Raw genomic sequence first — 15,530 nt, 5'->3', positions numbered from 1 at the left:
ATCCAAAAGAGAAAATGTTGGAAAATTTCAGCAGGTCTGGCAGCATCTGTGAGAAGAGCTGACGTTTCGAGATCAGATGGCCTTTGCTAAAGCACAACTCCTCAGAGTAAACGCAAAGAAATTATTTGTGTTGAAACGCAAGGAGTAGTTGATGCAGCATTTGGCTAATGGTGGATATGATATCTAGATACTCAGGGTTTTATAGGGCTGGTTATAGTGCTTCAAGTCATCAGATCAATCAGAAACAGCAAACTGCATGCTGAAAACTTTCTTGTATATATTAACTAAAGTAGCAAACCTAGCTTTCCAAGTTCATGTGTTTTTTCTGTGCTGATAACAGCTGAAATGTCCTGATGGTGGCGACAATTCTGATACAAACTCTGCACTTTCAATGCCTGTTGTTCCAATGAATACGGCAGCTGAAGCCATTATCAACATGATCAACCAAGGGCAAATCCAGGTCACAATCAATAACTTCACAGTCAGCAATGGACTGGCAACAACACAAGTAAGTGAGAGCACAATGGGGCTTTGGTATGGGTGGGAAATGAGAGGTTCTGCAACTTGAGGCGCAAGCAAATTCAAATTACCCAAATAATTGAGGTGGTCATAAAAGACGTTGAATCCACGATCATGTACCTTGTCTGTTGGAAAGTAGGTTTGGTAAAGCTCAGGTGGGTGTGATGGACATAAATTGATTCCTGTCCTCTGTGTTTAAAGGAACTGACAGCTGTGAACTATTGGCAGATCTTGAGAAAGTAGAACAGTTTTGTTTTTTGCAAATGCCTCTGACGTATTGCTTTGTGGTGATTACTGCCTCTGTCTAGAGGCTATATTCTGAGGAAAACGTTCTTTGAGCTTTTCTGGAAATTAATTAGTATATATTCAATCTGTCATCAGATCAACAACAAGGCAGCAACTGGAGAGGAGGTACCACGCACAATAATTGTCACAACACGGTCACAGTATGGCTTACCAGAAGATGCTATTGTTTATTGCAACTTCAACCAGCTGTATAAGATTGATCCGTCTACCCTGCAAATGTGGGCCAGTGTAAGTATAATCCCCACAGTTCAGTAAAAGAAGTGGATAGTTCCATGCAGCTGATATTGGGATTGATTGTTTTGCAATTAAAAGGGAAAACAAGTTAGGAGACGAGGATTGAAAATTTTAGATTGACCATTGTAACAAATGAGAATGAATGCAATTGGCATCAAAGAGTGGTTAAGGTTTGGTATCTTTGGAAAGAAATGCAGTGGATAACTGTTTGGAATGGTGTAGTGACAAGTGTGTACAGTTTTGGGTAGAATGTTGATCATTTCATTCAGTCTTATCACATTTGCAAAATTAAATAGCGTAGTCCTATTTAGAAGATCTGTGTCCTTTTGTTTTAATCCTTTGGTGAATTATTTTATAAGATACAAACTTATTCTATCCATATTTTTTGGTAGATTGTTTTCTCTTGATCTTGAACTGATATCCTCCACACAGTGGTTTTATAGTTCTTGGCTCTACAAATATTAAAGTAATTATTTTGTGATCAATTCCTGGGAAATAAACACAAATGCTATTTTACCTTGCTAGATGCTAGATACCATACACTAAGTCCTTGCTCAGTGCTGACTTGCTGAATGTTATTACTATACCTGTTTAATGGTGCCAATTTCACTTCAAAGCTGTTTACCACAGACTGTCTTCTGCTCACTGACTGCCTGCCTACAAAATCTTTCCCACAGAGTTTCCGTTCTCCACTTCAGTTGTGTCGTTTGTTCCTTCCACTCACGCCACTGCCGCCCTTTTTCCTGACATTACGCTCCAGCCTGCCTCCCCCAGACAGTGCTTTCCAACCTGATATTGCTCTCTTACCTGCCTGCACCCTCCTGACATTGTTCCCTGGCCTAAATACAATCCTCCTTACCCCCACCCCCACCCCCGCGCACCCCTCCGCCAATGCACAACAGCCCAGTGTTCTTAATCAGGGTCTGCTTTCAGCTATTCTGCTCCTGGGTTTTGAACGGAAGTTCCTGGACTCGATTTAGTGGCAACGTTAGTCAGTGCAACTAAATGGAGCCCAGGAGCTTCAGTCAGTCCCAAGATTCCAGCTTCTTGCACCACCTGCCACTAAATGAAGCCTGATCAATCCAAAATTAGTGGTGTAATTTTTTTTAAAATTAGATCATTTATTTCTTTATGTTTCATTTACTTTCATCTTTCAAGTTAGTTTAGCTGGAAATGCACTGTTTGGTATGCTGTTTCAACTTGTATGTGTTTTTTCTGTGTGACAGCTGTCTAAAGGAACTTAACTCTGACTTTAACATAGATTCAGGATTCATTTAAAGTCACTTCACTGAGTCGTGATTTTCAGGAACACAACCACAACTTTGTAAGGACTTCTTGTATCTCCATTAAGGGAGAATCTGACATCATGGTAATGCTCCTGGATGAGTAATCTAGAATCCCCAATTGCTCTGGGGACAGGAGTTCAAATCCCACCACAGCAGTTCGTGGAATTTAAATGTAATAATTCATGAATTAAAATAAAGCTAGTCGCAGTAATGCGGTCTATGAAACTACTGGATTGCCATAAATAACCGTGTGGTTCAATAATGAACTATAAGAAAGGAAATTGTTGTTCTACCCAGTCTGGGTTACATGTGACTCCAGACTCTCAGCAATGTGGTTTGATTCTTGACTGCCCTTCAGAATTAAGTCACTCAGTTGTATCAAACTGCTACAGAAAGATTTTTTAAAAAGAATAAAACCAGACTGGAGAGAGTTGCCCTGCGAGTCCTGAACATTTCCAGCGGGCCTAATGAAGTTGCATGGCATCAAGTCAAGCACAGGAAAGGAAACCTCTTGCTGATTGTCACCTGCTCTCCCTCAGCTGATGAGTCAGTGCTCCTCTCTGTTGAACAACACTTGGAAGAAACACTTGATGGTAGCAAAGCCACAGCAGGGGCTCTGTAGAGTGACTTTGTCGCGTCACTGCTGGCTGAGTCCTGATGGACGTATTGGCCAGATTGAGCCTGCACCATGTGATGAAGGGACCAACTAGGGGAAATATCTTGGCTTCACTCTCAGCAACGTACCTGTTGCCGATGCATTTCTCCATGAAGGTATTGGTAGTAGTGACCACCACAATGTCCTTGTGGGGATAAGCCCTGTCTTCACATTGATGATACCGTCCATCATGTGTGTTAGTATCAATGTGTGAAATGGGTTAGATTCAGAACAGATCTAGTAGCTCAAAACTGGGCATCCATACAATTTTGTGGATCATTATCAGCAGAATTGTGTTCAATGATAGTCTGGAACCTCATGGCCTGAGAGATCCCTCACTCTACTGTTACTGACAAGCCAGGGGATCGAACCATTTTCAATGAGGATTGTGGGAGAGCATGCCAAGAGTAGTATCAGGCATACCTAAAAATGCAGTGTAACATGATATTACAAAACAAGATCATATGCATACTAAAAAGTGGAAGCATGTGTGTTAAAGCCAAGTGATGCCTGATCAGATTGAAGCTCTGCAGTCCTGCCACGTCCAGTAGTGAATGATGGCAGACAATTAAATATCTAACTGATGGAGACTCCACAAGTTTACCAATGTAGAAGATGAGGCTGAATTATTTGCAGCTATCTTCAGCCAGAAGTGCTGAGCGGATGATCCATCTCTACCTCATCCGAAAGTCCCCTGCTTCACAGATGCATGTCTTGAATTTGAATGACTCCACGTGATATCAAGAAATGGCTGAAGACACTGTATTGTATGCAGGGCCCTGAAATCATCCCTGCAGTAGTAAAGATTTAAAGTTTATTTATTATTGTCACAAGTAGGCTTATATCAACACTGCAGTGAAGTTTACTGTGAAAATCCCCTAGTCGCCACACTCCGGCGCCTAGGGAGAATTTAGCATGGCCAATTCGCCTCATCAGCACATCTTTTGGACTGTAGGAGGAAACCAGGGCACCCACAGGAAACACACACAGACATGGGGAGAATGTGCAAACTCCACAGTGACCCAAGCCGGGTCCCTGGCATTGTGCCACCGTGCACCAAGTTATTCCAGTATCACCTCTAACCAAGTTATAGCTGCAACATTTGTATCTAAGACATGGAAAATTCATGTTCTGTCTGTCGAAAGGAAGACAAATCCAATTGAGCCAATTATTACCTCATTAACAAAGCGATGGAGGGGATCAGACAGTGATAATCAAGTGGCCTTATACAACAATAATATGCTCAGCGATGCTCACTTTGGGTTCTGTCAAGGCTAGTCCACTTCGGACCTCATTACAGCCTTGATCCAAGCACAGACAAAAGAGCTGGACTTGAGAAGGAAGGTGAGAGGGACTGCTCTTAACACCAGGGCAGCACATTACTGAGTGTCAAGGAGCACTAGCAAAATTGAAGTCAATCGGTATCATTGGAAAACTCTTTACCGGTTGAAGTCTTACCAAGTGCAAAGAAGGATTGTTGGACATCAAAAACTCAGCCCCACAACATTGCTTCAGGATTTCCTCGGAGTACTGTCTAGACATAATCAACTTCAGCTACTTTATCAATGCCATTCCCTCCATCGTAGGTCAGAATTGGGGATGCGTTCAATGCCATTTGTGACTCTTCTGATTGTGAAGCAGTCGTTTGCGGCGTGACCTGGAGAACAAATGGCAAGTAACATTTGTGCCACACCAGTACTGGACAGAGAATCTAACCATCTCCCCCTTGACATTAATTTGCATTACCATTGCTGAATCCCCTACCATTGTTATGAAAGGGCGGCACGGTGGTTAGCACTGCTCCTCAAAGCGCCAGGGACCCGGGTTTGATTCCCAGGTTGGGTCGCTGTCTGTGTGGAGTTTGCACATTCTCCTCGTGTCTGCATGGGTTTCCTCCGAGTGCTCCGATTTCCCCCCACAGTCCAAAGATGTGCAGGTTAGGTGAATTGGCCATGCTAAATTCTCCCTCGGTGTACCCAAACAGGTGCCAGAATGTGGCGACCAGGGGATTTTCACTAACTTAATCGCAGTATCAATGTAAGCCTACTTGTGACTGATAAATGAACTTTTTTACTTTTTATCCTCACTGGTTAATACAGGAAAAGTTAGATCCCAGACTGAAACCCAGCTTTGATAGATCCTAAATTTTTTGAAACCATGGAGGAAAGTTACTGAACAAATTCACAGAAGTCTGCTGATGAGCTTTTTGATATAATCAAAACTATTTATTAAAACCAAAAGGTAAACTATGTTCCATTAGACAAAGTTGGGAAAAACACAATTCAAATTCCCACTATTCTTTTACCCCAGCAATAACTTTACAGGCACAAATCAATGAAGAGTTACAATGGTTGACATAAAGGCTTCTTGCTTGGGACTGGCAAAGTTGTAAAAAAAAAAAAATTCTGGTGAATTCCTGTGCACTCACTTGGTGCTTCTCACCCAACCTGTGTATCTTCCTGCAACACCCAAAAACTGCACTATGAATCCAGCTTCTTCAACTGCAGAGTAAACAAATCAGTCCCCTAAACTCAGTCTTACAGTAGCGCCTCTGCTAAACTGTTGAGTTCTGTAAATGACTATTCAGTTAACTACTGTCTCTTGTAACTTGTCACCAGAGAATTTAACATTCCTGCCCCCTTTGTGGGTCGAAGGGCCTGTTCTGTGCTGTACTGTTCTATGTTCTATATGCTACATCTTTTCTGTGCATGTGTCACTTAACTACTGTAACTAGGCAAAGGTAAAGTTTTCTTTTAATATTCTTTCAGGGGATGTGGATGTCGCTGACTAGGCCAGCATTTATTGTCCATCCTTAATTGCACTTATAAAGCTGATGGTGAGCTGTCTTTTTGAACCATTGCAGTTCATGTGGTGTAGTTACACCCACAGTGCAGTTGAAGATGGAGTTCCAGGATTTTGACCGATTTTTGTTTTTTCTCCCCACAATCACTAAACTTTTAACCCATCTCTAACTGTAAAATCTCATTTAAAAAGTGTATATATACAAACCCAAAGGACATGAAGCCTGTCAGAAGTCTATACAGATTCCCTGGCAACAAGGCTCTCAAACAACTTAAATGAAATTGAAAGCATTTTGCCTTCTGTAACAAAAGAAAATTCAACATAATTAATATATACTGTTCGTAACACCATCACTATCCTGGGGTTACCATTGACCAAAAGCTTAAATAGATCAACTACATAAATACGCTGACTTCCCTCCTTACTCACCAATCCTACCCACAAGCACTAGTGTGCTGGAATACACTCCACTTGACTGGATGAATGTGGCTCCAAAAACATTCAAAGCTCACCACTATCCAGGCAACCTGCTTGATTTGCACCCCATTTGCCACTTTCTGCCTTCGTTCTTCTGTGATGCACAATGGCACCAATCTGCATCTTCAAGATGAAATGCAGCAGATCGTCAAATTTCATTCGAAAGGACCTTCTAAACCTGTACCTCCTCTACCTGGATGGATAAAGTTAGTAGATTTATGGGAATACTACGATGGGGATACTGGCAGTAAATGCTGATCTTGTCAGTGATGCTCGTATCCCATGAAATAATGTTAAAACGTACCATTGCAAGGCCCTCTCTGGAATATAGCTTCTTAATATATTTCAAATAGTTATTCAATTTTTTCATTTCTTGGACAGTGAATGGGACAGGGTGCGACTTGCAATCAGTATTCTCAAATTGTCATTCCTGGTTTTGCTGTTAATCAGAAACCCTTCCAAAAGTTAACTCCAAGGACATTGTTTATCTGAGAACATCATCAGTTTATTCTGCATATTCCCTCCCTCTTCGATTCAGATTTGGTGTAGTTTTACTTTGAGCAGATTTGCAGCTGAGAATCAACACCTAACATGCCTGGTGTTTGCATAAAATTATTTGTCGTGGCTAGTTGTGGAAAACCGGGTCCATTTTTTAAAAAAATGATAATTTTTAAGAGTAGTTTGGGTAACATATGTATTTATTTTCTGTCTCATCTCATCTGGGACAGTACTTTTAAATTGGAATGGAAATGTAAGCTTTATTGTTCCACTGTAGCAACACATTTGTGCATTATCAAATTTGAACAATGCCATGGGAGACTGTGAAAATGTACAATACTGGATTAAAGTGTTGAAGATTATTTTTTTTGGTGTAACATAATAGAAAAAATGTCCAAATCTTGGAAAATATCACTGCAGTGATTGAGGCAAATGATGTACCGACGGAAAAAATGTTTAAAATATTTACCCACTTTAAAGCATGCTTGATGTGTCCTTTCTTGTTCTGCAGATCTTAAAGCGAGTTTCTAACAGTGTGCTGTGGCTACTTCGATTCCCTGCTGTGGGAGAACCCAACATTCAACAGTATGCCCAGAGCATGGGGCTATCTGCTAATCGTATTATCTTTTCACCTGTCGCCCCAAAAGAGGAGCATGTGAGGCGAGGACAAATGGCTGATGTCTGTCTAGACACTCCACTCTGTAATGGACACACCACAGGAATGGATGTACTCTGGGCAGGGACACCAATGGTGACTATGCCAGGTATGTGTAATGGTGGGTAACAGTTTTTCTTTCTATTTTGTATAAGGAATGCAAGTCGACAGTTATTGATTGAGTGGAAATATATGTAGAGGAATTTGAAGCTTAAATGCATTACTGTGATTGTTTTATTGCTCTGGGTGAAATACAACTGCTCATTTTTTCAGCAGTTGATTGCTTTAAGTAGTTGATAATCCCTTTGGGTTCTCCAGTATGGAAGAACAAGCAATTTCAACAGTTAACGTATGGGAAGGGCTCAGTGAATCCTTTGCCTCATAATGGTAGTCATTAGGTGGGCTGAAGTGTGTTGATATCAAGCAGTGTATCTGACTAGTTTTGTACTGGGCTGCATAATCTTTTTTACAACTGCTGTTCCTGCTTTTTCTTCTTGATATTGGGACAAGCTGAGCCTGGCTGAGAATTTACCATATATAAACTGTACAGCACAGCGAATTTGACTGCAACAGATCTGTCGTACTATTTACATAATTACCATTGTGTGTACCTGAAACCATCATGTGATGAATTACATTTATTTTATTCTTTGAATACAGCATAAGAAATGGAAACAGAAGTAGGCCATTTGATCCTTCGAGTCTGCTCTGTTGTTCAGAAAGATCATGGCTGTCCATCTACCCCATCCTTATTCCAATCCCCTATCTTAATTCTCTTACTACCCTAAAATCTATTAATCTCTTGCCTTAAACAACGGCTGAGCATGCAGTTCTCTTGATGTAGAGGATTACAAAGATTCACAAGTTTGTAAGTGAAAACATTTCTCCTCGCCTCAGTCCTAAGTGGCAAACCCATCAATTTGAGACTGTGACCACCGAGTTCATTTACCTGACAGGCTGAGTCTGCTCAATCTTTGTTCCTAGGATGAAACTCTGGTAAACCTTTGTTGCATCCCTTCAAGACAAATATATCCTTTCTTTGGTAAATAGCTCAAAACTGTACAAAGTATTTTAAATGCGGTCTCATCAAGGCCCTACATAACCGAAGAAACTTGCCTTCATTCTACTTCTCCTTTGTAATGAAGGCTCATGTATAATTTGCTTTTCTAATTGCTTGGTGTATTAGCATGTTAACTTTTAACTTCCTGTATACAAAGACAGACAGGTCCCTGAGTACCAGCATTTATGTCTTTCACCATTTTAAAAAAAACATTGTATTCTATTTTTTCTTCCACTGTGGATTACTTTACAGTTCCCAGAAGGCTGTGAGGAGATTTGAAGGAGGTATTCAAGACCATGAGGGGTCTGGACAGAGTAGATAGGAAAAACTGTTCCCACTTGTGAAAGGATTAAGAACAAGAGGGCACAGATTTCAAGTAATTGGCAAAAGAAGCAAAAGTGAAATGAGGAACAACTTTCCTTGAGTGGTTAATGTATGGAATGCATTACCTGAGTGTGGTGGAAGCAGGCTCAATCTCATTCAAAATGGATTTGAGCTGTTACCTGAAAAAAGAACATACAGGGTTATGGGGTGGAATGGAACTCGGCGAATTGCTTATTTGGAAAGCTGGCGAAGACACAATGGAACTGAATGGCCTCACTTTGTGCTGTAACAATTGTATGTATATGTGTGTGAATGTTAGGCTCATTGGTTTATCATTATCTGGTTTATCTGTTCTATGTTTACTGATAGTTAATTCTACTTTGCCTAGTACATCACTAAGTTGGTGGGTTCAGAGGAAGGTAAAGGGGTTTTCCCCATACTCCTTTTTACTTTCCACAATTTTGAAGGATTGTGTATGATGAAAAATCTAGATTCCATGAAATATTAGGACATGCATGCAGTTTTAAGTAACTATTTATGCATGTGTAATACACAGCAATTATGTCTTTTTATGCATGTATGTATCTTTTTTTAAAAACAACTGGTTGAGTGTTGTAACTTTACTTTGGTATTAGGTTTGTAAATGGCATTGCGATGTTTACATTATGTGAACCAATAAACCAGAACAGGGCTAGGTCATTCAGCCCTTGAGCCTTTTCTGCAAGTGACAGTAGGACTCAACTAACATTACCTTGATAGAAGGCACAATACAGTTCAGCTATATCCAAAAGTATCTAGTTGACAAAAACTATATTTAAAATTAATTATTTCAGCTTTAAATGAAACTGCAGCATTATTCAGTTCAAGGATGGCACAGTGGCATAGTGGTTAGCACTGCTGCCTCACAGCGCCAGGGACCAGTGTTTGATTACGGCCTTGTGGAGTTTGCAAGTTCGCCCTGCATCTGTGTGGGCTTTCTCTAGGTGTTCTGGTTACCTGTCTCAATCCAAAGATGTAATTAGCTGGATTTGTCATGCTAAAATACCCTTGGTGTCCAAAAATGTGGTTAAGTAGATTAGCCATGGTAAATGCACAGAATTATGGGGGCAGGGCAGTGGGGAGGGCTTGGGTGGATGCTTTTTCGGAGAGTTGGTGCAGACTTGATGGGCCAAATGGCCTCTTTCTGAACTGTAGGGATTCTATGGTTCTAAATGCAAAGCCTACCAAAATAACACATTTAAAATATTCTGCTTCAGTCCATTGTTAGTGAAAACAGTGAGCATAATTATGCCTCCACCTGATTGTGTTTGCTGAATATTAAGTGAGAACACGTTAAAATAATTTGCAAATATTTTTTATTTTTGTAAGAATGAAGTACCTACCATAAACTTTGGAACTGAATTGATTCCAGCAGTAAAATGACTTGCTGCATTTGAGGTTGCCTGCTAATTAAGTAACTTGTATACCACTGTGAAGAAAAAGTAAAGTTTATTTATTAGTCACAAGTGAGGCTTACATTAACACTGCAATGCAGTTACTGTGAAATTCCTCTAGACGCCATAGTCCTGCATCTGTTCAGGTCAATGCACCTAACCAGTATATCTTTCAGAATGTGGGAGGAAACCGGAGCACACAGGAAACCCATGCAGACACGGGGAGAACTCCATACAGATACTGACCCAAGCCAGGTCCCTGGTGCTGTGAGGCAGCAGTGCTAACCACTGTGCTACCATGAAGGGAAATGTGCTTCACAGCCCATGCCTCCTGATAAGAAAATAGAATCTCAACCAGTTCTGTTTTCTATTGTCATCCCCTTGGACACTTATTGCCTCCCCCTTCTCTTCTCTTTCCCATCCTGCTCGGTAAGAAGTCTCGCAACACCAGGTTAAAGTCCAACAGGTTTATTTGGTAGCACGAGCTTTCGGAGCGCTGCCCCCTCATCAGGTGAGTGAAGAGTTGGGTTCACAGACAGGGCATTTATACACACAGACTCAATTACACGATAATAGTTGGAATGCGAGTCTTAACAGGTAATCAAGTCTTTACGTGCAGACAATGCGAGTGGAGAGAGGGTTAAGCACCGGTTAAAGAGGTGTGAATTGCCTCAAGCCAGGACAGTTAATAAGATTTAACAAGCCCAGGCAAGTCGTGGGGGTTGCAGGTAGTGTGGCATGAATCCAAGATCCCAGTTGAGGCCGTCCTCGAGTCTGGAACTTGGCTATCAGTTTCTGCTTGTTGATTCTGCGTTGTCATGTGTCTTGAAGGCCGCTTTGGAGAACGCTTACCCGAAGATCAGAGACTGAATGCCCTTGACTGCTGAAGTGTTTCCCGACAGGAAGGGAACACTCATGCCTGGTGATTGTCGAGTGGTGTCCATTCATCTCTTGTCGTAGTGTCTGCATGGTCTTGCCGATTTACCATGTCCCGAGACATGGTACACTGGCGAGACCATGCAGATGCTACAACAATGATGAATGGTCACCACTCGACAATCACCAGGCATGAGTGTTCCCTTCCTATGGGAAACACTTCAGCAGTCAAGGGCATTCAGTCTCTGATCTTCGGGTAAGCGTTCTCCAAAGCGGCCTTCAAGACACATGACAACGCAGAATCAACAAGCAGAAACTGATAGCCAAGTTCCGGACTCAAGGACGGCCTCAACTGGGGTCTTGGATTCATGTCACACTACCTGCAACCCCCACGACTTGCCTGGGCTTGCAAAATCTTACTAACTGTCCTGGCTTGAGACAATTCACACCTCTTTAACCGGTGCTTAACCCTCTCTCCACTCACAATGTCTGCACCTAAAGACTTGATTACCTGTTAAGACTCGCATTCCAACCATTATCTTGTAATTGAGTCTGTGTCTATATATGCCCTGTTTGTGAACCCAACTCTTTACTCACCTGATGAAGGGGCAGCACTACGAAAGCTCGTGCTACCAAATAAACCTGATGGACTTTAACCTGGTGTTGTGAGACTTCTTACTGTGCCTACCCCAATCCAACACCAGCATCTCCACACCATCCTGCTTGTTCACTCCTTGTGCTAATCATCATCTCTCTCCTCCCAATTTAACCTGGTTCTAACTATCCTTTTTCACTTGTATATGCATAAACAAATCTCCAATAGGGACACACCAACCATCCAGTGTAAATGTCAATTTAAAAGAAGGACCATATGAAACCAAATCTTGCATTTATGCTCTATGATGGATATGAATTTGTATTTGGTATGAAAGTTTCCATTTGTGGTCTGTGTTAAATGTTTTGTGTTCCTTGTTGCAGGGGAAACACTGGCATCCCGTGTTGCTGCCTCACAGCTGATGTGTTTGGGATGTCCAGAACTGATTGCAAAGACAAGACAAGAGTATGAGGATATTGCCGTCATGTTGGGCACAGATATGGAATAGTATGTTCTAATTTCACTGTGTTTGAGTTATAACTGACTTGTTTCTGTCCCTTCAGTACTGGACACTGTTGTTATTCTGCCGTTAACTAACTTGTGACAATTAATTGAGTGCACCAATTTGCTCTTGGTTTTGGGTCAGTTTTCTTTGATAGTGACTCAGTATATGAAGTCTGAGACGCCACAACCAAACCTCCAGAATCTCAATCTGTTTGAGATTGGTAATTTAAATGTGAATGCCATTATTCAAATTGCCAAATGAACGAAACAAAGTTAAAGTTTATTTATTAGTCACAAGTAAAGCTTACATTAACACTGCAATGAAGTTACTGTGAAATTCCCCTAGTCACCACAGTCCGGCGCCTGTTCGGGTCAATGCACCCAACCAGCACGTCTTTCCGAATATGGGAGGAAACCGGAGTACCCGGAGGAAACCCACAGAGAACGTGCAAACTCCACATAGACAGTGACCCAAGCTGGGAGTCGCTGTGAAGCAGCAGTGCTAACCACTGTGCTACTGTACCGCCCCCAATTACGTTTGGTGGTGTGTGCTGCAGACTGTACCTCCATCTTGCTGTCTGGGAGTTATGCAAGAATCTGGTGCCTCATATGTTATTAACATAGTGTCATCCACTTTGATTACGTTACCATTTATAAAGCAAAGCAAGACTGCTATTGAGGTAACGTAGGAGATAAAAAGCATCTGAGGAAAATTGAAGAAACACAAATCTTAAAATCTTCTGAATTATGTTGCTAGAATGTCTAGGTTCATGAATCTTTTGGTTATTTAGCTACTGAGTGCATGGTATATGAAACACTTGGGCGTGCTTAGTTCATGATGTTTGAGTGTCGAGAGCACTATTGACATTGCCTTTATTTATTATTATAGCCTGAAGAAAATCCGAGGAAAAGTGTGGAAACAAAGAGTAAGCAGCCCGCTGTTCAACACCAAACAATACACTATGGATCTGGAGCGTCTCTACACACATATGTGGGAGCATTATGCTGCGGGCAACAAACCAGACCATATGATCAAGCCACTTAAGGCTATGGAGACAAATGAAACTGCTTGAACTTGCTCCACTGCTACAGTGTTTGTGACTTTGACATGAGAATACTGAACTGCATCCTCAACTCTGTGATCCATCCCACAGATTGTTCCGACTTCTTTTGAGACAAGTCATAAATTCTGGCAATAACACGTTTTCATACTAGCCAAGAATGACTCTTCAAAGATTGAAGCCCTGTTATTGAACAATTGTTGGTATTGGAGTTAAACCAAGCTGAAATAGGTTGCATCTAGTACACCATGTGCAGTAACACAACCTCTGATTTGAATTGAGTAATGGTATTCTTTATTGATGATGAATCTGAAAATATTTGTAATGCTACTTAGTCAGAACTTCTCAGTCGTGATTAGAAGTTAAAAATTTGATATCACCACCTCATCACTACTCAAATAGCAGAGACTTCGTTTTGAATGTCTGAAGGCCTGATTGCTGGATGGGTTCATTAAGGCCTTAGACTAACTCTTTAAAGGGGTGTCATGTTTTAATGTGTCCCTGTCAAATTATTTTTATAAACTATTGAGGCTCCTTTTCTTGTCAGTCTTTGTGCTCTCTGCCTTTTCAGGCTTTTTAGTTGCAAAGTCATTGTACTTGTGTTGGAAACTGCTTCCTACGTTGAAAAGGAAGTGTGTCAAATGGCCACTGTGTCTATACTGCTTATTTGCTCTAGTTCTTTAAGTGATGCAGCAGGATGCACATTACCAGTTGTCCTATGTTGGCTCGAGAAAGTGTTTCACTGTGTGTCAGATACAAACTCAAATGATACAGTGGAATGCATTTCTGTGTTTGACCCACACAAGCTGGAGTGAGGATGTAATATGTGTTTCTATGCATGACCATGCAGGTGTAATAATTGTAGAAAGTAGCAGTGCTACAACTGTTGCTGAGGTCTGGAATTAAGTTTTGGAGACTGGCCTATAGCAGAACAGTTTGGAAAAATTAAAACCAGTCTGGAGAATGGTTGTTCTTCCTCACTAAATGAGCTCATTTGATTTTTGTGGGATCATTTGGTGAAGGGCAAAGGATTCTCTTTTGCCCCCAGGTAAGTATCTCATCAGTTATTATTATGTAGACTTAGCAATTTTGTGTGGTTTTTAGCCAAATATGATTTACTGGTGACTCCTTTTGCACCTGTACTGGCATATTTCAAAAGAAATTGTGGGTGTTTATGTAAGATTTCATTTTGCTGTCATTCAAGCTACTTGCTCAAAAGTATAACAGAATTGCTTTGAGTTTATTATTCTCAGGTCTGTGTCAAGAATCGCTTCAATTTGATCCTTCACTTCAGTGTAACGTTTGATTTGCTGGGAGCACCCAGTAGGATGATTGTAAATATTTACATTAGACTGTCCCTCTTCTGCCCACATCATCTGTGCAGTGGTATTGAACAAAGCACATGTTTGGTTTTCTGTGTAACAAAGCCAGATCATTTGCACCTGATAAAATCCCATATATCTTTCTCGATGGAGATAATGTCTGGCTTATGATAGTCAGTGAGTTAATAAAATGTTGATTTTATTTAATAACAAAATAAAATGGATGGTGATATCGAAGCTGGGAGAGGAGGCAACGAAAGCAGGTGAGCATGTTGTGAAAGAATCTCCAAGGTGGATATTTTTATTAACGCCAGCGTGCTTAGATTTATTTTGGTTATTTTTTCTTTTCTGTAGTGTCAGCTATTTTAACATGCCTCTAACATTTTTATTGCTACAGACAACGTAGCCTCCAACTTTTGCATTGTCTGAATTTCCGGCTGTTTCTGTATGAAGCTGTAAATACATGTGAATGAGAATCTAATGTATCTCTGTGTACAATTATAAAGCAGCTGGATGCTTTACTGGAGTCTTGTGTTTCTGTGTCGAGGTGTTTGCATGGTCTCTGTATTGTATCCTTACCAGATTTATAATTGCTATTTGACCCTTTTCATTGTTTTTTATTTAATGTTCTCTTTGTTTCCCCTGTAACATTCTTCTCGGTGTACCTCAGTTGACAGGTTACTTGTTATTAAGATTCTGGCATCTCACATGCAATACATGTGAAATTGCGTGGGCTGATTTGCTGTTAGACTTTTTTCTATTTTTCTACCTCCCTCCCTGTGAAAAATGACCCTAGTCACAGCTTAGCACATTCCCTTAACCTTGTAACCTCAAGGGTGGCATAGTAGCACAGTGTTTAGCACTGCTGCCTCACAGCACCAGGGACCTGGATTCGATTCCTGGCTTGGGTCACGGTCTGTGCA

At 41.0% G+C, this 15,530-nt stretch overlaps 1 protein-coding gene across 2 annotated transcripts in view; it reads left to right on the top strand.

Moving 5' to 3' along the window:
• Nucleotides 1–15,133, top strand: part of LOC144492892 (UDP-N-acetylglucosamine--peptide N-acetylglucosaminyltransferase 110 kDa subunit) — a 71,823-nt gene extending 56,690 nt beyond the window's left edge. Inside the window, exons 18-22 of one of the 2 annotated variants that reach the window (XM_078211475.1) lie at nucleotides 341–508; nucleotides 901–1,053; nucleotides 7,289–7,541; nucleotides 12,104–12,227; nucleotides 13,114–15,133. In XM_078211475.1, coding sequence (XP_078067601.1) covers nucleotides 341–508; nucleotides 901–1,053; nucleotides 7,289–7,541; nucleotides 12,104–12,227; nucleotides 13,114–13,297 — 882 coding nt within the window. In that variant the 3' untranslated portion in view covers nucleotides 13,298–15,133. Of the gene's footprint in view, nucleotides 1–340; nucleotides 509–900; nucleotides 1,054–7,288; nucleotides 7,554–12,103; nucleotides 12,228–13,113 lie in introns of both variants that reach the window. The other variant, XM_078211474.1, reaches the window with a different exon arrangement.
• The last annotated feature ends 397 nt before the right edge of the window (nucleotides 15,134–15,530 follow it).

The sequence above is a fragment of the Mustelus asterias genome, chromosome 4 (genome assembly GCF_964213995.1).
Source record: "Mustelus asterias chromosome 4, sMusAst1.hap1.1, whole genome shotgun sequence".
Classification (NCBI taxonomy): domain Eukaryota; kingdom Metazoa; phylum Chordata; class Chondrichthyes; order Carcharhiniformes; family Triakidae; genus Mustelus; species Mustelus asterias.
This window is presented reverse-complemented; position numbering and strand designations above follow the sequence as displayed.